Source organism: Arctopsyche grandis, chromosome 3 (genome assembly GCF_051622035.1).
Source record: "Arctopsyche grandis isolate Sample6627 chromosome 3, ASM5162203v2, whole genome shotgun sequence".
NCBI lineage: Eukaryota > Metazoa > Arthropoda > Insecta > Trichoptera > Hydropsychidae > Arctopsyche > Arctopsyche grandis.
In genome coordinates this window covers 35,105,229-35,127,186 of record NC_135357.1, presented here as the reverse complement: position 1 = coordinate 35,127,186, position 21,958 = coordinate 35,105,229, and the positions used below count along the sequence as shown (strand labels likewise).

The window sequence follows — 21,958 nt, the reverse complement described above, 5'->3', positions numbered from 1 at the left end:
TGGCAACTACGAAACGACAACTGGGATACCAAACTCAGAGCGCTAGAAGACGGACATAACGGTTTCTGGAAACTGTCAAAAATCTTCAGAAGCAACGGCAACAGGATCGACAGGATCAAAGTTGGAGATAAGTTCGTCTACTCCACCGCCGATAAAGCGGAAGCCCTAGCCGACAGTCTCCAGGACCAATTCTCTCTCTCAAACTTCAACCTGCAAAGTGACTTTTGCCAAATGGTTGAAAGCTCCGTCAACAGCTACCTCGAAAACCCAGCCCCAGTACCCATTGTCGCCACTTCGCCGCTTGAAGTCCTAAACATCATCAAAACTATCGCCGCCAAAAAGGCCCCTGGCCCTGACGGAATTTCCAACAAAGCTCTAAAAGAACTCCCTCAAAAAGCCATCGCTGCACTCACGGCAATACTAAATGCCACCAACAGAATCTGCTACTTTCCGAGTCAATGGAAACTCGCCAATGTCATTCTCATCAGAAAACCCTACTCGAACCCCTCCCTCGCAACAAGTTACCGACCCATCAGCTTGCTATCCTCACTGAGTAAGATCCTGGAACGGATCTTAATCTCAAATCTCAACAGCGAAATCGCAAATATTGACCTTCTTCCCAAAACACAATTTGGCTTCAGACCCCAACACTCTGCCGTTCACCAGATTCACAGAGTTGTTGAAACCGTTATAGACGGTTTCGACCACAACATGTCTACTGGAGCAATCTTCCTAGACATTTCCAAAGCCTTCGATAAAGTCTGGCACTCTGGCCTCCTTTACAAAATGATTGCCGCCAACATCACCCCCCACTCAATACGTTCTACCGCATCCTTCCTAAGAGAAAGGAGATTTCAGGTCAAACTCAAGGACCGCATATCAACTCAGCGAGGCATCTCCGCTGGGGTACCCCAAGGCTCCATCCTCGGCCCCACGCTATTCAACCTTTACACACACGACATACCCACTCCTACACATAGGTACACAAACATCGCACAGTACGCCGACGACACGGCCATCTTAGCGAGCTCCGTCGGCCCCAAGGGAGTCTCGCTCGCCCTCCAGAAGTACTCGGACCAACTGGTAGCGTGGTACGATAAATGGCTGATGAAAATCAACCCGGATAAAAGTCAGGCAATATTCTTCTCCAGACGTAAAAAACGGTGCAAACCAGCCAAGCCAGTCATTATAAACGACAAACCAGTCAACTGGACCACGTCTACCCGCTACCTGGGGGTAATAATCGACCGCAAATTAACCTGGAGACCCCACATCACTAACGCGGTGCGTAAAGCTAGGGCAGTTGCGTCAAAGCTTTACCCACTATGCAAACCAAACAGCAAGCTCTCGCTTAAAAACAAGTGCTTGCTGTATAAATCCATCATCCGCCCACAAATCACGTACGCGAGCCCCGTGTGGGCTCACACTACCATCTCCAACAGATCCATACTCAGACTACAGACAATTCAAAACAAATTCTTGCGAGCCACGGGCAACTACGACTGGTACACAAGAAACACTATAATTCACAATGACCTAAGCATTGACTACCTCGACAAACACATACACAAACTTGCCGTGAACTACTTCAAGTCTCTCGGCAAAATAGACAATCCCCTGATCAATTCCCTCAGTGTGACCAAACTCACGTCCAATCAAAGACCCATCGACATTCTGAAGATGGGTATAGGCTAAAATAGCACCCAATTTAATTAACCAGACTCAACCACCTCCAAACGGTCCATACCCGCTAACCACCCACTAACACACTAACCCCGACAGTATCCCACAGATGTTGCACTAATTTTGCTTAGTGTTCCAGATCGACAAACACCCCACAAGCGAGCAGCCGCCAGCCCGCACCACAAACATCACCGAGAGTCCGATCCCATACAACACGTTCGATGGATAGGTTAAGGGAGTGGCACTCCCTATAAACTATCGTTAAAACGCAGCCACAACTACTTGAGACTCATTCGCTCGCCAGAGTTCGTCCTGTTCGGACGCCTGTCTAGCTCTCACTCTCGTTCGACCGACACTTCACTGATTCAAGATGACTGGTCGCGGAAAGGGAGGAAAGGGGTTGGGAAAAGGAGGCGCTAAACGTCACAGGAAGGTGTTGCGAGACAACATCCAGGGCATCACCAAACCCGCCATCAGACGTCTCGCCCGCCGTGGAGGAGTCAAGCGTATCTCGGGTCTGATCTACGAAGAGACCCGAGGCGTTCTCAAGGTGTTCCTAGAAAACGTGATCAGGGATGCCGTCACCTACACCGAGCACGCCAAGCGCAAGACCGTCACTGCCATGGACGTGGTCTACGCTCTCAAGAGACAAGGACGCACCCTCTACGGATTCGGCGGTTAAACAAATAAATGAATTGACATCGTAAACAAAAAAAGGCCCTTTTCAGGGCCACCAAACCATTTACAAAGTTTTCGGTTCTGAGTTACGTATTTGATATTTGCATAACAAATTACACTTAATAGAATTTATCAAGCTGCTACCTTGCGTACATTTACCCTATAAGCGATATATCAGTAAATAAATTAATTCATTAGGATTATAATGACCTTGTCTGTTAACTTATTGATGAACGAATAACATCTCAATTTCATTTTAGCATATTCTTTCGTTTATGCGTCATTCGCGTCTATTTATATTCTAAAATTTTCCTGATCCTTGGCGAATTATTCGATGAAGTTTCGTGTATTTAAAGTTGTGTCACATAAAAAGGTCGGAAGAATGTCAACAAACCCTGCATCATACATATATATGTATGTAGGTGGGTTAAAAAAGAACACAATAAAACGTTGAATTTTCTTTATCTTCCTGGATTTGATTCCCCCATTGACCGACTATTTACATAAATAAATAGCATGTTGGCCATTTAAGATCATTTATTAACCCTTAAAGTGCTGACGTCTTTTCTGTTGAAAGCCCGCCACGCTAAAAATTTCGCCAACATTTCCAAGTAAAATTATTTAGAAATCCAATAAAAAGCAGGTATAAATATTGTAGCTAATCCACAAACAAACCCTAGATCTTTACCCTAGATAATTATCGTTGAAGATTTCGAGTTTTTTAAAGATGTGTTTTGACTCTAATATATCAACAATATAAAATAAACAAAAAAAGTCTATTAATGAATGTATTGAAGAGTATTCAAAGGTAAGTGGAGTCAGGTCGAGGTACAAGAAAACACGCAGGCAGGTTCCAGTTCTTTATTGCTGCTCGTCCGGTGGAGGTCAGGATCCGAATGAATCCGATCGAGAGCGTACCGTTCTTATATCATAGAGCGCTCAGCGCATACACGTTTATGACACGTCAACAAGTACAGTCATTGGTCAAGGAGTCGGGTGTAGCCATTGGCCACAACGCCCGACTCCACCATTGGTCGGCGTCACCATGACGTCACCGGTCCACGGGGCGTCTCCCTATGCAACGCTACACAACCCCCCTCTTAAGAGAGATCGTCCCGATCGACCCACCAATTTACACCTTAATTTACACATTAATTTACACATTAATTTACACATTAATTTACAATTACAAAACAGCTACATACAATTACAGTCAATATTCGACGGCCTTATACCTTGCGAGTCTATCCAGGTGCACCACCATTAATCGGTTTGAGCCGTCGAATTCCCTGCGTATCCTATATACTACGTCACTAAGTTTAGTCACTATGGTGTACGGTCCTTCCCACAACGATTGCAGCTTTGGTGAAAGCCCTGGAGTCTTGGCAGGGTTGTACAGCCATACTCGGTCACCTGTTTCGTACGCCGGTTCGGTTCTGCGGACGTCGTATCGCGTCTTCATACGGCTATTCTGCATCCGGAGGTGGGCTCTGGCGAACCGATGTACCTTGGCCATGCCTTCGGTCAACTTCGTGGTATATCGGTGTGGATCTTGAGGTTCGCTGTCTGGTGGAGGGCCCCCATATAGTAGGTCCGCCGGCATGCGCAGTTCTCGTCCGTACATCATGGCTGCTGGTGATGCTCCTGTCGCATCGTGTTGGGCCGCTCTATATGCCATGAGGAAGTGCGGAACCAGCGTGTCCCAGTCGTCCTGCTCGTCGTTGACGAACTTCGTCAAGTGCGCCCGCATGGTTCGATTGAGTCGCTCGACCATTCCATCGGACTGAGGTCGGTATGGTGTTGTTCTCGTTTTGTGTACGCCCAGCCGGTCCAGTGCCTGACGGAACAACTTCGACTCGAAGTTTCGTCCCTGGTCAGAGTGCAGCTCGTTCGGGACGCCTAGCCGCGTGAACACTTGTTCTACCAGGGCGTCTGCTACGGTCTCTGCCTCCTGGTTCGGTAGTGGAATCGCTTCCGGCCACTTCGTGAAGTAGTCCATGGCCACCAGTATGTATCGGTTTCCTCGTTCGGTGGCCGGGAGTGGACCCAGAATGTCGACTGCCATTCGTTGTAGTGGCGTCCCCGAAAGGTACGGTTGAAGTGCCCCGCGATTCCTTCGGTGTGGTCCGTTGTGGGCCCCGCACTGTGCGCATCGTTCGCACCACTGGGTGACGTCGATTCGACACGTCGGCCAGTAATATTTTTGGCGCACGTTTCGGTACGTTTTATTGATACCGAAGTGGCCCCCCGTGGGCGCGTTGTGCATCTCCCACATGATTTCGGGTATCTTCTCAGTCGGCACCACCAGCTGCTTTGTGTGACGTGTTCCCGCGGTGTTCTCCCATCTCCGGTACAGCTTACCGCCTTCCACCTCCAATGCGTCCCATTGGGTCCACAGTATTTTCAGTTCCTGCTCCTCAGCAGATACTGTTTCCCACGGTGGTCTCGTTCCGGCGTTCTTCCACTCGACGATTTTGTCGATCGTCGAGTTTGTCATCTCGTTGGGCAAGATCCCTACGAGGGCTACTCGTGCTTCCGGTTCTGCGGGTTCTACTGGTTCCGTTCGGGCCGAGTCGTTTTCTTGATCGGTTGTCTCTGCGCGTGAGCATTTGGGACACTCTTCCGTACACGGCCTTCGCGATAGTGCGTCCGCGTTCCCGTGCTTTATCCCCGGTCGATGAATGATGGTCACGTTGTACTGGCCCAGAATTTCCAGCCACCTCGCCAACTGGCCCTCCGGTCTTTTGAAGTTCTTCAGCCACGTTAACGCTGAGTGGTCGGTTCGTAACGTGAACTTCGAGCCCGATAGGTAGTGGTGGAAGTGTTGAATGGCTTTAATTGCCGCCAATAGTTCTTTTCGGGTCACGCAATAGTTTTGTTCGGGTTTGTTCATTGTCCGGCTGAAATACCCGATCACTTTCTCCACCCCCCCTTGAACTTGAGACAAAACTGCACCGATGCTATGTTGACTGGCGTCGGTGTCCAACACATATCGCTCTCCCGGCTGGGGATACGACATAATTGGCGTGGTAGTCAGCGCTTCTTTCAACTTTTCGAACGCTTGTTCGCACGTCGGTGTCCACTTGAACTCGCGCCCTTTTTCCGTTAGCTGATGGAGTGGTTTCGCGATCTCGGCGAAATTGCGCACAAATTTTCGGTAGTACGTGGCCAGTCCCAGGAAGCTGCGCATTTGGGTTTGTGTTTTCGGAGTCGTCCAGTCCCGCACGGTTTGGACTTTCTTCGGATCTGTCGAAATTCCTTCGGCTGACACTCGGTGTCCCAGAAATTCGACCTCGCGGCAGCACAATCGACACTTGTCTGCATTCAATTTAAGGCCGGCTGCCTGTATCCGTTCGAACACATTGTTTAAATGCACCAAGTGTTCGTCGTAAGTTTTGCTGTGCACGATAATGTCGTCTAGATACACGAGGACATTGCTTATGTCACCGACCACTTTTGTCATTAACCGTACGAACGTCGCTGGCGCGTTACACAACCCGAATGGCATCACTTTGAACTGAAACAGACCGAACTCTGTTACGAACGCTGTCTTCTCGCGGTCTTCCGGGGCGACCGGTACCTGCCAGAATCCGCTCTGCAGATCCAGTGTGCTGAAATAGCTCGCTCCGTTCAACTGGTCGAAAGTGTCGTCGATCCTCGGGATGGGGTGTGAATCTATTTTGGTGACGGTGTTCAGTTTCCGGTAGTCCACGCACATCCTTAGCGACCCGTCCTTTTTGGCGACCGGAACTACCGGTGACGCCCACGGCCCGTGCCCCGGTTCTATCGCGCCCTGCTTCAGTAAGTCGTCGATCATAGCGCGTACTTCCTCTTTCCGTGCTAGCGGTATCCTTCTCGGCGGCTGTTTCATCGGCTTCGCGTCTCCCACGTCGATGGTGTGGACCGCCTTGGTGGTCCTTCCTTGGTCCTTCTCGTCCCGGGCGAACGCTTTCCGATTTTCCCGAATCATGGTCTCGAGGCGCCGTTTCTCTTCTGGCATAATATCGGCCCTCTCGAGTAACGCCGTGATCTTCGGGTGGGGTACTTCCCCGCGGATGCTCTTGACAGCAGGAGCATTTTTCTTGCCTTTCTCGCGTTGCACGCCCCTGATGATACACTTCTCCTCTCCGCCCAACTCGAACGTAGCTCGGACATGTCTCAGTGCGTCCAGTCCCAACAATATGGGATCCTGGATATCCGCCACCGCTACGTTCCACGGAAACTTTTCGCCCTGCAGATTAAGGGTCACCCGTATCCATCGGTGGATCTTGATGGTTTGGCCCGCCGCTTGCCGCGCTCTGCTGTAATGGCCCTTCACGACGGTGTAATCTTTAGGAGAGATCTTCGCGAACAGTTCCGGGTTGATCACCGTGATGCACGCCCCGGTGTCCCCCACCATTCGACACGGCACGCCTCCGATCTCTCCTTTCACGACAAACGAGCCGGCCGTGCCGCTGCCGTCCAGTTTGTTCACTCCGGGTGTTTTGCGTGCACCGGTGATCGGTCTGACCCGTAACAGGCCGATCACTGCTCGTTTCCCGAAGCCGCCTCCTCCTCGTCGTCTTCATCCTCGTCGTTCGTTGGCTCCAGCTTCCGGACCCTCTTCTTGCGGCACAACCGGCTAATGTGTCCCGTTTGTCCGCAGTTCCAACACGTTGGAGTGGTAGTGGCTGGTCGCGCTGTCTGGTCCGATGACACCCATCGTGGGGGTCGCACGGCCGGTCGAGATGGTCTGAACGCTCCCGCGTCGGGACGTACTGTTCTCGACGTTGGTTGTGCCGACCGTTGTTCCTTCGCTTCGAAGATGACGGCTTGTCGTGTTGCGTCGGCTCTGGTTATCACGTCCGCTGTAGTCGGGGTGATCCGGAGCGCGCCAAGTTTGGCCCGTAGACTGGGGTACGTGAAGGAGTTCGCCGCTATGCACACGGTCATGCGTTCGACTGCTTCGGCGTTCGTGTGGACGCCCTCCAGCATGTCTTCGCAGAGGGCTCGTATCGCGTCTACGTGGTCCGCGGCTGGTTCTTCCGCACTCCATCTTCTCTGTTCCGCTGCCGCATGGCATGCAATCGGTGTGCCCTGTCTTCTGAAACGTTGTGCCAGCTCTTCCGTCAATTCGTCGTAGCTCAGCGTCGATGGCAGCTGACTGGCGAAAATGGCGGCCGCACCTCGGAGTTGGCAGCACAGTCGGTCCTCCAGGTTCGTCGTCTCCTTGTTCAGCCGTGCAGCAAACTCGAAGTGGTTGAGGAAGTCCTTCCACCGTTCAGTACCGTCGAACGTGGTGTATTCGTACCGGTGGGAATGTTGCCGCACCCCGTACGTGTCTCGCTGTGTGGTCCGCCTGTCCTCGTAACATACCTCTGATCTCCTCGGTGGTTCTGGATGTACGTCGGCTTTCGGCTGCGTTGGTGTCGCAGACTTCTCCCAGGACTGCAAAAACGTGGCGAAGGTGTTTTGCAGGGACTGGACCTGCTCTTGGCAGCTCGCCATTCCCTGGCTTAGCTCCTTGTAGCTCGGTTCCGGTGTCCTTGGCACCCGGCTCCTCGACACCCGGCTCCTCTGCTCCTCCCGTCTCCGTCCTCCGTTGCTCGGCTCCCCAGGGCTTTGTTCTCGATTCGGCTCCATTTCTTCCGGCAGCGATGAAGACCCCGAATCCGCACCTTTGTGGCTCCTTGTCTCAACCATGTAGATCCCACTTCTGACACCAGTGAAGAGTATTCAAAGGTAAGTGGAGTCAGGTCGAGGTACAAGAAAACACGCAGGCAGGTTCCAGTTCTTTATTGCTGCTCGTCCGGTGGAGGTCAGGATCCGAATGAATCCGATCGAGAGCGTACCGTTCTTATATCATAGAGCGCTCAGCGCATACACGTTTATGACACGTCAACAAGTACAGTCATTGGTCAAGGAGTCGGGTGTAGCCATTGGCCACAACGCCCGACTCCACCATTGGTCGGCGTCACCATGACGTCACCGGTCCACGGGGCGTCTCCCTATGCAACGCTACAGTATTTTTCCAAAACTAGTTCCATCTTCATTGTTTTTAAAATGTAATGTTCACAATCTAAAATATGAATCGAATCCTAGATAATTCTCTAGATCGATAGGCATGGATTGAACTCAGAGGAATTATCATTAAAAATATTAACCACAAGCACAATCTAAATACCAATCCACAATCTAAAATACTTAACAATTCTGCTATGGTTATAAATTTAAAATTTCCGGTGTAAAACAGTATTTAAAAACATTGACATGGTTTACACGACCCATGTTCAATGCATTTTTTTTCAATGCTACCTGGAAAGGTTTAGTGGATAGTATTTTTATTTATTTTTTTATATAAGAATACAACGCCTGCCGGCGTATCTCTGGCTATATTACAAAATAAAATTGGTCCATGTATTTTATTTTATTTTATTGTCACAATCAATACACACTCGCCATTACAGATTAGCTCCAATGCGACGGGTGTACGTTAATGAAATACATAAACAATCAGAAATCAGAAATACAGTAATACATACATATAGAATCAGAATATATAGAATATAACAATTAATCAGAAATAATAATCATAGTGACATCTATGGATTTCAGATTACTGTGTATAATTAATACAAATTATACACAGGCAGATTTTTGTGACAACAGGATTAGATTTTTTAATACCAATTTTCAGGAACCGTTTCAGCAATGATCAGATAAAATTGGCAAACTCTGATAGAGAAACGATCGATTTGGAGTCACAAAACCCCCAAATCTAACCAGCAGTGGCGAGGACACGAACCTATGACCTCAGTGATGCTAAATATATACCTGCTGTATGTAGAATATAAATTTGGATGTAACCCAATATAACTTACTACATTGGCTGTTTTCCGCAGACTTATATCAATTATTACTACATTGGCTGTTTTCCGCAGACTTATATCAATTATTAAATGGTATAGCAGTGATTTAGGATTTCCAAGTTCAAAATTAAATTCGTTACAAAGTATGTTTTTGAAAGTTATGGAAGGACACTCGGATAAATTTTAAACATTTAAAATCTGCACGCCATTTGAATCACTCTTGTTTTAAAATATAAGTAAAGTCAAATCGATGTCATTAATCGGAAATATTTTAAAGAATCTTCCAAATTTTCAATAATAATTTAGTTTATAATTTATATATATAAGCACTAAGAATTAATAAATGATGTTTTTAGATAAAGGAAAAGATTAAAGGCGTCAATTGATAATAGAGATTATAGATCGATCTGTGTTACGATTGTTTGTTTCAATATCATCTAATTCATTTATTAACATATTAATGTATTAAAGATGACTTTTATATTATTGTAAAAATGTTTAAAAATAATATTCGACATTGATTACAGATGTAAACTATTAAAATACATTAATATTTCATTTTTAACGACGCTCTACGTGACGGTGTGGACTCATTCTTAAATTGAATTTGTCATTGCTCGTGTGCTAACGTGAATTATATAAAGAATTTTAGTATTTTAAGACGATATAATCCTAATTTACGATTGCTGTTTTAAATACATCGATTCATTTGAATACTTTTTTAGAAAATTGGCAATTTTGGGACTAAGCGAAGCAGAAATGATAATTTGTATTGTCGAGTATCGAAGACTGAAGTGACTGTTCTGTGTGTTACGATTGGTGGTTTCAATTTCATCTCATTACTTTATTACGTTAATTATACACTTGAAATAGCTTTTGGACATTTATCTAAATATTTAAGAACGATATTAGACAGTAAAAACAGTTGTAAACATTTAAATTGTGTATTTATTCCACATTTAATGACACTCCGCGTGACGATGCGGATGCATTCTGAAATTGAATCAGTCATTGATTTCAAGCTGATGCGAATTAAACAACAGATTTTAGCTTTTTACGATGATAAAACCCTTATAAACGATTGCCGTTTTCAACGCAACGATTAAATTGCGCAGTTTTTTAAGTAAACCTAGATTTTGGGACAAGGCGAAGCAGAAATGAGAACGATTTGATGAAGAATCTGAACAGAGCGAACGCGTAAGTTCGGCGAGCTCCGTCGAGCGCTCAATGCCCCGATCGTGCAACGATTAAATTCACTCGCGTCTCGACTCGAAACGCTCGTTCTCAAACTCTCTCTTCAATCCTCAAACTGGGAAGAACTAAGATGGCAGACACCGCATCTCCAGTCGCAGCCTCTCCTCTACCGACGACTCCGGCCAAGAAGTCCAAAGTCGCAGCCGTCAAGAAGCCTCAGAAGAAGCCCACTCATCCCAAGACCTCGGAAATGGTCAACAACGCTATCTCGGATCTCAAGGAAAGGGGTGGATCCTCACTCCAGGCCATCAAGAAGTTCATTTCGGCCAACTACAAGGTGGACGCCGACAAACTGGCTCCTTTCATCAGAAAGTACCTGAAGGGCGCGGTCGACTCTGGCACTCTGGTTCGCACCAAAGGCAAAGGCGCTGCTGGAAGTTTCAAACTGGAGGCCAAAGCGAAGGGCGCCCCCGCCGCTAAGAAGATCAAAGCCGCCCCCAAGAAAGTCGCAGCCGCCGCTAAGAGCCCCGCCAAGGCAGCCGGACGCGTGCAGAAGCGCAAACCCGCCGCAGCTAAGAAAACTACAGCCGCTGCAGTCAAGCCCAAGAAAGCCGCTGCCAAGAAAACGACTGCCGCCGCTTCTCCGGCTAAGAAGGCCGCCAAGTCTAAAACCCCCACTAAGGCCAAGACCACCACAAAGCCCCCAACAAAGAAACCCAAAGCGCCCAAACCCAAGAAGGCCGGAGTCGCCGCCAAGAGCAAGGCCATCAAGAGGACGGCCGCTAAGAAGTAATCTCGCTTTACTACCACCATCGCCTATTGACGTAAAACTCAATTTAAAAAGCCCTTTTCAGGGCTACCAAACTCTTTTACATAAAGTTGGTTAATATTTTGACATCATCAAAACGCAACGTTTTTTTAGAATTTGTCCGTGGTATATGTACATATGCATTCACGGGGGGGATTTGTTTCGCAAACTTTCATTTTCCATTTCAAAAAGGATTCAAATTCAATTTTGACATCATCAAAAGGCTAGGTTTTTTTGGAATTTGTTCATGGTATATGTGCATATGCATTCACGGGGGAGTTTGTTTCATTTTCCATTTAACACCAATAAAAAGGATTCAAATATGTTATGTGCGACGTAGCACGTTTGACGTCAACAGTCTTTATTAGTAGCAGTAAATCGCAGTCTTTATTAGTAGCAGTAGTTCGCAAACTTTCATTTTCCATTTTAAAAAGGATTCAAATAAACTATGAGAGTCGTAGCATATTTCATGTCGACAGTCTTATTATTGTAGTCAACAATAATTTTGGTGTAACATCCCGAATGTGTTATTGCGGTTTGGCCAGGTTTTTCGTTAAATGAACTCTGTTTCCAATTTATCGATTAATTATTATTAGTCACATGCACACGTATTTTATTCATTTCAAAAAATTAAACATTTTTCATGTTTGCCTAGTACCAAGCCGACAAGACGCACAGAAAAGGAATTGATGTTTCGCAGGGGACCCTTGAAATTGAAGTAAAAAGTGCTTATGTTCGAAGAAGTGCAAAGTACTTTGAGGTAATAGCTAAAATAATTGCGGTGGTTTATTATCATGTTGATCACAATATATGCGAAACATCAGTGGCAAACTGCAAAAAAATATTGTACACTTAAAATAAGTGAAGCTAAAAGGAAGTATGTAGAAAAAGGTAACAGCACAGGGGATGCAAAAAAAGGTAGAATTATGAGAAGCGGTCATAAAACTACTTATTAGGACTGAGTAGGCAATGACATTTTAAAATAGCAGGTACGAAAAAATATAACACAACAAAAAAAGTAGGTAGTTGGGACTGCTAATCGCTAGTTGTTAATCCATTAGAATAAAAGATGACACCCAAAGTGCAGTAAAAAATTACCAATATGCAAATGATGAAACTGTTAATTTTAAACCAAATTTTTATTTGTAAAGAGTATTGGTGGCCCTGAAAAGGGCCTTTTCATGTTCTTCAACGATAGGACGTTGGCGTCTACTTGGAGCTGGTGTATTTGGTGACGGCTTTGGTGCCTTCAGAGACGGCGTGCTTGGCCAACTCTCCTGGAAGCAGGAGACGGACTGCGGTCTGAATTTCCCGAGAAGTGATGGTGGAGCGCTTGTTGTAGTGGGCGAGACGAGAAGCCTCGGCTGCGATGCGTTCGAAGATGTCGTTGACGAAGCTGTTCATGATGCTCATCGCCTTCGACGAGATGCCGGTGTCGGGGTGCACCTGCTTCAACACCTTGTAGATGTAGATGGCGTAACTCTCCTTCCTCCTGCGCTTGTTCTTCTTCTTTCCATCCCCCTTCGAGATGTTCTTCTGGGCTTTGCCGCCAGATTTCTTCGCGGCTTTTCCACTCCCCTTGGGTGGCATCGTGTATCGCAGTGATCCAAAGGGATGCTGTCGTTACGAGAGGACGCTTCAGAATGAATTTCAAACTGCTAAAATTTCCTTGTGGCTACTTCGCCCCTCCGCGTCGACGGCAGATGTGTCTGTATTGCGCAACAGCGTGAACGTTGTGGTCGTGTTCATAAATACGGGTATAAACAAATTTTTGTCATTCGCTCGCCGTCTCTCGCACCGTGCGCTAGTCCGCACCGTGCTCGCTTTCACTCCGTCGCTACACACCTTCAACTCGTCATGTCCGGCCGTGGTAAAGGAGGCAAGGTGAAGGGAAAGGCAAAGTCGCGCTCCAGCCGAGCTGGTCTGCAGTTCCCCGTGGGCAGGATCCATCGTCTGCTGAGGAAAGGCAATTACGCGGAGCGCGTGGGAGCCGGAGCCCCCGTCTACTTGGCCGCCGTCATGGAATATTTGGCCGCTGAAGTCCTCGAGTTGGCCGGAAACGCCGCTCGCGACAACAAGAAGACCAGAATCATCCCCCGCCATCTCCAACTGGCCATCCGCAACGACGAGGAGTTGAACAAATTGCTCTCTGGAGTGACAATCGCTCAAGGAGGCGTCCTGCCCAACATCCAAGCTGTCTTGTTGCCCAAGAAAACCGAAAAGAAAGCTTAAACGATAAACGAGTCTGTTCCTTACAATCAAACGGCCCTTTTCAGGGCCACCAATATTTTTGAGCGTCTGCTCGGTCATGACAATATTTTCACTACTGCAATTAAAATTTTTTGTCGTATTTATTTACGAAATGGATGCTGATAAATAAAAATATAAAATTAGTCAACCCAAACGAAAATATACGTATGTATTTATATCATCATCAATGTATAATAGCACGAGCAAAAAAATAAATTATCAGAGCGGAGACTAATCAATCTATAACTAGTGTTATTTGTAATACAAACAGCTTAAACATGGCCAATCTCATAGTAAATATTTTAAATATTTATTTGAATATTCATTTATTTTTCTGCGAAACAACAATAGTTACAAAGTCTCTTTCGAAATTATATATTAGATACATAGATATATGGAAAAATACTTCACCATCAAAAACGATATTACACATTTGATTTAAATAATTTTGAAATTATTAGTACAAAAGTGCCATCTATCCGGCAACGTAAAAATTTTACATTTGACCAATTATGAAATTAGGTGTCCTCGTGGTTCGGTATCTTGCTATTCAACAAACCCGTATTCGACGAACATACATTTTGTAAGCACCATTTCATAAATTACACTGAGCAACAAAAAATCACGTTTTTGAGTTACCAGAGCAGAGACTTTACTAGAAAACCAATCCTTATGAATGTGGTGAAATAAAAAACTAGCCAAATAAACGCAAAATAGCACGGAGAAAAAATCCGTAAAAAAAAAAAAATCATTTTTAACTTTTAAAATTCGCTAGAAAATTAATTATAAGTATTTTAAAACAAAAAAAAATAACAATCAATAGGAAAAACATCTGACTATTGATTCCAATACTCACTTTGAGCACATCCAATGCTAGATTTTTAGACCGCAATAGCCAAAAAAACTATAGAAATCGCACATTTTTTAAACGATCACTAACCAACAAAAATCATTATCATATTCAAATTCAGCGGGTCAAACTTAGTAAAGATTGGTAAGTCTTCGCTCTGCTAATTTTTTTTGTTGCTCAGTGTTATTGAAAAACGAAATGAGCCTTAAATACATATGTATATTACCAAAACGTACGCGGTCTCAGGACCAAGGTGGCAGCGTTTAATACGGCAATGTATAGTGTTTCAGGTAATATTGTGGCGCTAACCGAAACATGGTTAACGCCATCGTTTTTGATTCCGAATTGTTTGACTCTTCATGGTTAGATGATGTGGTGGGTGGGGGAGTTTTATTTGCTTCTCGTGTCTGGTTGCGGTCTGCCAGAATGAAGATCTTTGAAAACTCCTTCTGGCGAGGACTTATGGGTGAGGGGACTTATCTTTGAAATTCCACCCCCTGCGAATGAGAATGTATGTATATATATGACTTATTGTTTACGTATATGATAAATGTACGTGATTTTATGAATGAGCGTGACATTTTGTTAATAATGGGCGATTTTTAATTTGCCGAGTACTAATATCTATCTGCAATAAATTCAATTTTGTTATTTCTTATTGCGACTTAGTACAAGTTGGTTCACCCATTCGTCCAAGTATGCTCGATATTATGTTAGTGAATGAATCTAATGTGTCAGCAACGATGATACCCATGCCCAAAAGGAACTGCGATCATCCCTGAAGACCTATATCATGATGCATTACAAATTGAGCTTTTGTTTTTATCTTCTAAGAGAGCAGCTTCAGCTTGTTCATCTGTTGGAGTTTCATCATTGCGATGGAATTTTGCTCGTATTAATTATTATTTTTTTTTTTTCGGCAAAGGCTCAGGGAGCGCTGGGGGCGAAGCCTTAGCAGGAAAAGAAATTAAATTTTAAATTTTAAAATTATTTTTTTTTAATAAAATGTTTACTATTTGATTAGTCATGTTTAAGCGGTTTATATTACAAATACCGAGCGAAACCGGGTAATACATCTAGTATTATATAAGATCTAGTTCGCGTTGATGTTGTGGTGCGGGCTGGTGACGATTCACTTTTTTACTGGTATTAAGGTGGTTAGAACACTAAGCACAAGTTAGTGCATTAGCCATGGCATACTGTTACGGTTAGTGTGGTTAGTTTTATGTTTAGCAGTTATAATTTTATGTTAGTAGTTTGGTGAACTTAACTTAAGGTTAGGGTTAAAATTAATTTATGGCAATGTATCTGTTGGTAACTGTGCCGTCTGAGCAACTGCATAAACTTGGATGGATATTTGGTTAAAGTCAATTGGCAGGTTGAACTCGTTGTTGTTGTCTCAGGATTGGAGTAGAGTTTTTGAGAGAACAGATGTTAATGATGCAGTCATGTTTTTAATTGTTTATTTCTGAAAAAACCTTCATTTGACAACACAAGATCTTTTCCGAAATGGTTTGATTTAGAGGTAATATACGTGATCAATCGGAAACACTCTTTCCATAAGATATGGAAGAGGTTTCGGAACCCCATTGATTTTGATATATATTTTCCAATTTGAGCACTAAAATCAGGTCTCTGACGGCATCCTATCATCGTCGATATATTAACAATTGTGAAAAGGGTATTCGAAATAATTCTTCATAGATTCATTTTTAATCATTGTAGCCAATATTTGATTGATCAACAGCATTGTTGATCAATCAAATTTGTTCTTTGCAACAGTTCTTTTGTATCGAATCTATTATACGTTTCTAAATTAATTGGCAAATCTCTTGATTCTTCACTACAGGCAGACGTTATTTATACTGATTTTGAAAAGGCCTTTGATAAGGTTGACCATGGCATTCTCATTCGAAAGCTTTCTATTTTTGGTTTAGTTTATCTGGTTATAGTGCCGATTATTTAACGAACAGCAAGCATTATGTTTCTTGCGGTATTCATCGATCGGAATAATATCAGGCTTCATCTGGTGTACCCCAAGGGTCCAACCTAGGTCTATTATTTTTCTTTTGTTTGGTAATGATATTGGAATGTCGATTAATCACTCTGGATATCTCTTTTTTGCAGAGCATTTACTTAATTTTATATTTTACACGAGCACTAATTTTAATTGAAAATTGATCCGAGATCTCTTTTCTTATCTCTACAGCAGTTTTGAGCCGTTGCCGTAAAGATAATAGAGTTATCAGGCGATCTTGTCTCTCGGATGTGCATCTTTTCGGTCCTGTCCCCTTCTTACGAGCAAAAGTTCCAGAATCCTTTTTCGTTTTCATTATTCTTGACACAGTAGATACATAACGTCCAATTTGTTGAGAAATTGATCGCAATGAATGTCCAGAGTCTGCCAAAGCCGCGATTTTTATATTCTCCTCCAATGATAGTTAAATGTATTTTTGCATGTTATTTTTATTTTCGACGATTTCGATCCGTAAACCTCGACAGCTCACACTAAACTGAACTCAAATCGTAGAAAACAAGTGTAACGTACGCCCCCGCAGCCGAAGGAGTGGGGGGGAAACTACCCCCGCCCTCGGATGCTGGGGAGTGGGAGAAAGTACCGCTACTTTCTCAGCTATAAAAGAAGCGCCCTTTCCTTCGGAAGTCGAGGCTGTAGTTGTCGTTTCCCGCGTTACACACAGCTGTGTCGTTAACAGCTGCATCGCCGAAACCGCGATGTAACTACGACTCGATACTTCGAACGTGTCCCTCTGGGAACGAGATGCTGTCCTAACAACAGTAACAAAAAAAACACAGTGATAGTGACAGTGACAAGTGACAAGTGACAGTGACACCCACCCACCCACAAACCCACCCACAAGATGGGTAACCCACCACAACGTGATAGTCGTAGTGACAAGGAGACTAATACACAAACACAAAAACAAAAACAAACAATCACTAGAGACGACTTCAGTGAACTATTGGAGGCGTTTCGAACCGTGAAGGAAGAAAACGCTTCCCTCAAAAAGACCATCGAGTCGATTCTCGCGACTCACGCAGCCCAACGAGCTGCTGACCAAGCAGCCCACTCCGCCCAACTGGGAAACCTTGCGTCAAACATGACGCAGTCCCAGTCGATGATGACCACGAAGGACATGGCCACATCCCCCCAGACGTCACCTAAAAAAAAAAACGGTAAGCGTAGAATGGTAAGCCCGCCCAACACCACACGCACACAACCACAGTCGCCCCCACACAATAGCAACAGATACGCGCCACTCGCGGAACTCGACTCCGACCCCGATTTCGATTCCGAATCCAACTCCAACAAAATGGAGGTTACCGCCACTGCCAAGTCCCCACCTGCATCAGCAGCTGTACCCGCACTTACAAAAACCCCGGCACCACAACCGGAAGACTACTTATTCCCGGTTGGCATAATCCGTAACAGGAATGTTACACAAAAGCGTCCAACTCGCGACGTGCCCACCCAACAAGCGGCCCCCAGCGCCCCGTCGGCAAATACGCCCCAAACCCCTCGCACAGCACAAATTCGTGCACCCCCTCAAACCACAAGCCCCGCTCACCCATCTGGAAACACCGTCTCTGACACTCCTTCACAAAATGTCCAAAGAGCAAAGGTTGCTCCAATCTTCCTTAGGTTGCCATCGGACTACAAGGCAGTTCAAAGGAAACTCAACCAACATAACTACAAGTTCACGGCCGTCTACTCTGAAAACAGAGTAAAAATCTCCCCTCTCACCATCGATGATTACCGTAAAATCACGAAATTGCTCCAAGAGCAACAATTTCAGTTTTATGCCCACCCTCTAACGGAAGACAAACCGCTCAAAGTAGTCATTAGAGGCATTAACCCCAACTACTCCGAATCGGAAGTCCTCGCCGAACTGGCCAAACTTGGCTATAAAGCCAGTAAAGCCACCGTCATGAAATCACGACGTGACAAGCGCAACATGCCCATGTTCACAGTCGAGACCACACGCGACGAAGAGGGGAAGAAATTATTCAACCTCTCCAGCATTTTCGGCCAACTGGTTCGCATCGAATCACTTCGTCGTGGTGACACTGTACCGCAGTGCCACCGCTGCCAAGGCTTTGGACATGGCTCCTACAACTGCAATGTCGCCCCCTTATGCATCAAATGTGCAGGACCCCATTTGACCACTGACTGTGCGTCAACAGCCTCCACCCCAACCTGCACCAGCTGCAGAGGCCCTCACGTTTCCAGCTACAGAGGCTGCCCTTCAAATCCCAACAACAAAAGCAGGAAGAACTCCAGTCAACCCCGAAACCCCAACCCCTCCCACCCCCAACCAAAGAAGACCAACGTACCGCAATACAGACACGTAGACACAAATTTTCCTCCCCTAACCCCACCCACCCAACAAACCAACATCAACACCAGCTGGAACCCAAATCAAAACCAAGACCTTTCAAATCGGATGAGCAAAATCGAACAGTCCATTGAGTCGATAAATGCCATCCTGATCATGCTCACCCGACAGAAAAAATGACTTGTTACCTCAAGATCGTTTACTGGAACGCTTGCAGCATACTCTGCAAGCGTGTCGAATTCGAGCAATTTCTGCTCCAACACTCCATTGATATCGCACTAGTAAACGAAACTTGGCTCAAACCCGGTAATAGACTACACTTCTCAAACTACACTACATACAGAAACGACAGAATAGGCAAAGCCGCCGGCGGCACTGCCATATTCATCAAACACACGATCCAACACAACTTGGCCCCGCGGCCGATCACCACAGGAATAGAACTGACGTCGGTAGAAGTTTGGACCAACACCGGCACCCCACTCATCCTCCACGCAGTCTACAACCCTCCAAATCAACACTTACTCACCACCGACTTAGACAACATATTCAACACCAACAAAGCCACCATTGCCGCAGGCGACCTTAACGCCAAACATTCCAGATGGAACAGTCGAGCCACTAACAATAATGGGAAAATTCTCCTTAGTTATTCCCAACTCTCAAACCCAAAAGTCTCCGTCACGGCCCCAGATGAACCCACAAGAATCCCCATTAACTTCAAAGGTAGACCTGATATCTTAGACATCGTTCTTACTCAAAATTTTCCAGGTGCGCAGTCCTTGACTGTAGTAAATGATCTCTCTTCCGACCATCACCCGGTCATACTAGAACTCACCAACACCCCTGTAACTATAAACCCCATCCTCCGAAGTACCATATCATGGGAGAAATTCTCAACTCTCCTTCATCACACCGTCACTTACCCCCACTCGATTCACACCACCCAAGAGATAGACTCGGCTATTAACGTACTCACTGACGAAATACAGTCAGCCCTAGAAGCCAGCACCACCACCACTCCCCACTCTCCCCTGCACCCGCAAGCTTTACCACCCGACATTCGCGATCTTATTCGCCTTAAGAATAGAGCTAGGAAGGCATTCCAAAGAAACAAGGACCCAATCCTCAAACAGCGAATGAACAGACTTCAACAAGACGTTAAAAACGCCTTGTGGCAACTACGAAACGACAACTGGGATACCAAACTCAGAGCGCTAGAAGACGGACATAACGGTTTCTGGAAACTGTCAAAAATCTTCAGAAGCAACGGCAATAGGATCGACAGGATCAAAGTTGGAGATAATTTTGTCTACTCCACCGCCGATAAAGCGGAAGCCCTAGCTGACAGTCTCCAGGACCAATTCTCGCTCTCAAACTCTAATCTGCAAAGCGACTTTTGCCAAATGGTTGAAAGCTCCGTCAATAGCTACCTCGAAAACCCAGCCCCAGTACCCATTGTCGCCACTTCGCCGCTTGAAGTCCAAAATATTATCAAAAGCATCGCCGCCAAAAAGGCCCCTGGCCCTGACGGAATCTCCAACAAAGCTCTAAAAGAACTCCCTCAAAAAGCCATCGCTGCACTCACAGCTATACTAAATGCCACCAACAGAATCTGCTATTTTCCGAGTCAATGGAAACTCGCTAATGTCATTCTCATCAGAAAACCCTACTCGAACCCCTCCCTCGCAACAAGTTACCGACCAATCAGCTTGCTATCCTCACTGAGTAAGATCCTGGAACGGATCCTAATCTCAAATCTCAACAGCGAAATCGCAAAAATTGACCTTCTTCCCAAAACACAATTTGGTTTTAGACCCCAACATTCTGCCGTTCACCAGATTCACAGAGTTGTTGAAACCGTTATAGACGGCTTCGACCACAACATGTCTACTGGAGCAATCTTCCTGGACATTTCCAAAGCTTTCGATAAAGTCTGGCACTCTGGCCTCCTTTACAAAATGATTGCTGCCAACATCACCCCCCACTCAATACGATCCATCGCATCCTTCCTAAGAGAAAGGAGATTTCAGGTCAAACTCAAGGACCGCATTTCAACTCAGCGAGGCATCTCCGCTGGCGTACCCCAAGGCTCCATCCTCGGCCCCACGCTATTCAACCTTTACACACACGACATACCCACTCCTACACATAGGTACACAAACATCGCACAGTACGCCGATGACACGGCCATCTTAGCGAGCTCCGTCGGCCCCAAGGGAGTCTCACTCGCCCTCCAGAAGTACTCGGACCAACTGGTAGCGTGGTACGATAAATGGCTGATGAAAATCAACCCGGATAAAAGTCAGGCAATATTCTTCTCCAGACGCAAAAAACGGTGCAAACCAGCCAAGCCAGTCATTATAAACGACCAACCAGTCAACTGGACCACGTCTACCCGCTACCTGGGGGTAATAATCGACCGCAAATTAACCTGGAGACCCCACATCACTAACGCGGTGCGCAGAGCTAGGGCAGTTGCGTCAAAGCTTTACCCACTATGCAAACCCAACAGCAAGCTCTCGCTTAAAAACAAGTGCTTGCTGTATAAATCTATCATCCGCCCACAAATCACGTACGCGAGCCCCGTGTGGGCTCACACTACCATCTCCAATACATCCATACTCAAACTACAGACAGTTCAAAACAAATTCTTGCGTGCCGCGGGCAACTACGACTGGTACACAAGAAACACTATAATTCACAATGACCTAAACATTGACCACCTTGACAAACACGTACACAAACTTGCCGTGAACTACTTCAAGTCTCTCGGCAAGATAGACAACCCTCTTATAAATTCCCTCGGTGAGACCAAACTCACGATCAATCAAAGGCCCATCGACATCTTGAAGATGGGTATAGGCTAAACTAGGATAGATAGAATTAATCTGTAAATATATATTATGACAACAGTAACCATAAGTTAAGTTAACCAAGCCACTAACATAATACTATAGCCTCTAAATATAAAACTAACCATACTAACCGTAACAGTATCCCATAGTTAATGCACTAACCTATGCTTAGTGTTCTAGCCATCCAAATCAGCAATGCGAGCAGCCGCCAGCCCGCACCACAACATCACCGCGAATCGGATCCCAGATAATTCGCTAGATCGATAGGCATGGAGTAAACTCCATGGAACTATCTATAAAATATTACCCACTACTACTCGGAAGTCGAGTCGGACCACAGCTTTCTCTGAGAACTGTCGTTTCCTTTAGACTCCCATCTCTGCTGGTCTTTCCCTGTTCAGTCAAAGCCACCCACTTCACCCCACGTTACACAA

At 45.5% G+C, this 21,958-nt stretch overlaps 4 protein-coding genes across 4 annotated transcripts; 3 read left to right on the top strand and 1 right to left on the bottom strand.

Moving 5' to 3' along the window:
• The first annotated feature begins 2,028 nt into the window (after positions 1 to 2,028).
• On the top strand, positions 2,029 to 2,381 carry LOC143909302 (histone H4). Its single transcript, XM_077427222.1, has one exon. It carries the CDS (start codon positions 2,054 to 2,056, stop codon positions 2,363 to 2,365), a length of 312 nt encoding a protein of 103 aa, XP_077283348.1. The 5' UTR covers positions 2,029 to 2,053; the 3' UTR covers positions 2,366 to 2,381.
• Positions 2,382 to 10,470: 8,089 nt separating this feature from the next.
• LOC143909298 (histone H1-like) lies at positions 10,471 to 11,808 on the top strand. Its single transcript, XM_077427218.1, has one exon. The coding sequence runs from the start codon at positions 10,534 to 10,536 to the stop codon at positions 11,194 to 11,196; it is 663 nt and encodes a 220-aa protein (XP_077283344.1). The 5' UTR covers positions 10,471 to 10,533; the 3' UTR covers positions 11,197 to 11,808.
• On the bottom strand, positions 11,725 to 12,801 carry LOC143909299 (histone H2B-like). Its single transcript, XM_077427219.1, has one exon. It carries the CDS (start codon positions 12,799 to 12,801, stop codon positions 12,421 to 12,423), a length of 381 nt encoding a protein of 126 aa, XP_077283345.1. The 3' UTR covers positions 11,725 to 12,420.
• A 267-nt stretch (positions 12,802 to 13,068) lies between these two features.
• Positions 13,069 to 13,443, top strand: LOC143909301 (histone H2A-like). Its single transcript, XM_077427221.1, has one exon. The coding sequence runs from the start codon at positions 13,069 to 13,071 to the stop codon at positions 13,441 to 13,443; it is 375 nt and encodes a 124-aa protein (XP_077283347.1).
• Positions 13,444 to 21,958: the final 8,515 nt, after the last annotated feature.

What these genes read in the sequence shown, in the direction of transcription:
- LOC143909302 (XM_077427222.1), top strand. Translation starts at nt 2,054, where the DNA reads ATGACTGGTCGCGGAAAGGGAGGAAAGGGGTTGGGAAAAGGAGGCGCT.
- LOC143909298 (XM_077427218.1), top strand. Translation starts at nt 10,534, where the DNA reads ATGGCAGACACCGCATCTCCAGTCGCAGCCTCTCCTCTACCGACGACT.
- LOC143909301 (XM_077427221.1), top strand. Translation starts at nt 13,069, where the DNA reads ATGTCCGGCCGTGGTAAAGGAGGCAAGGTGAAGGGAAAGGCAAAGTCG.
- LOC143909299 (XM_077427219.1), bottom strand. Translation starts at nt 12,801, where the DNA reads ATGCCACCCAAGGGGAGTGGAAAAGCCGCGAAGAAATCTGGCGGCAAA.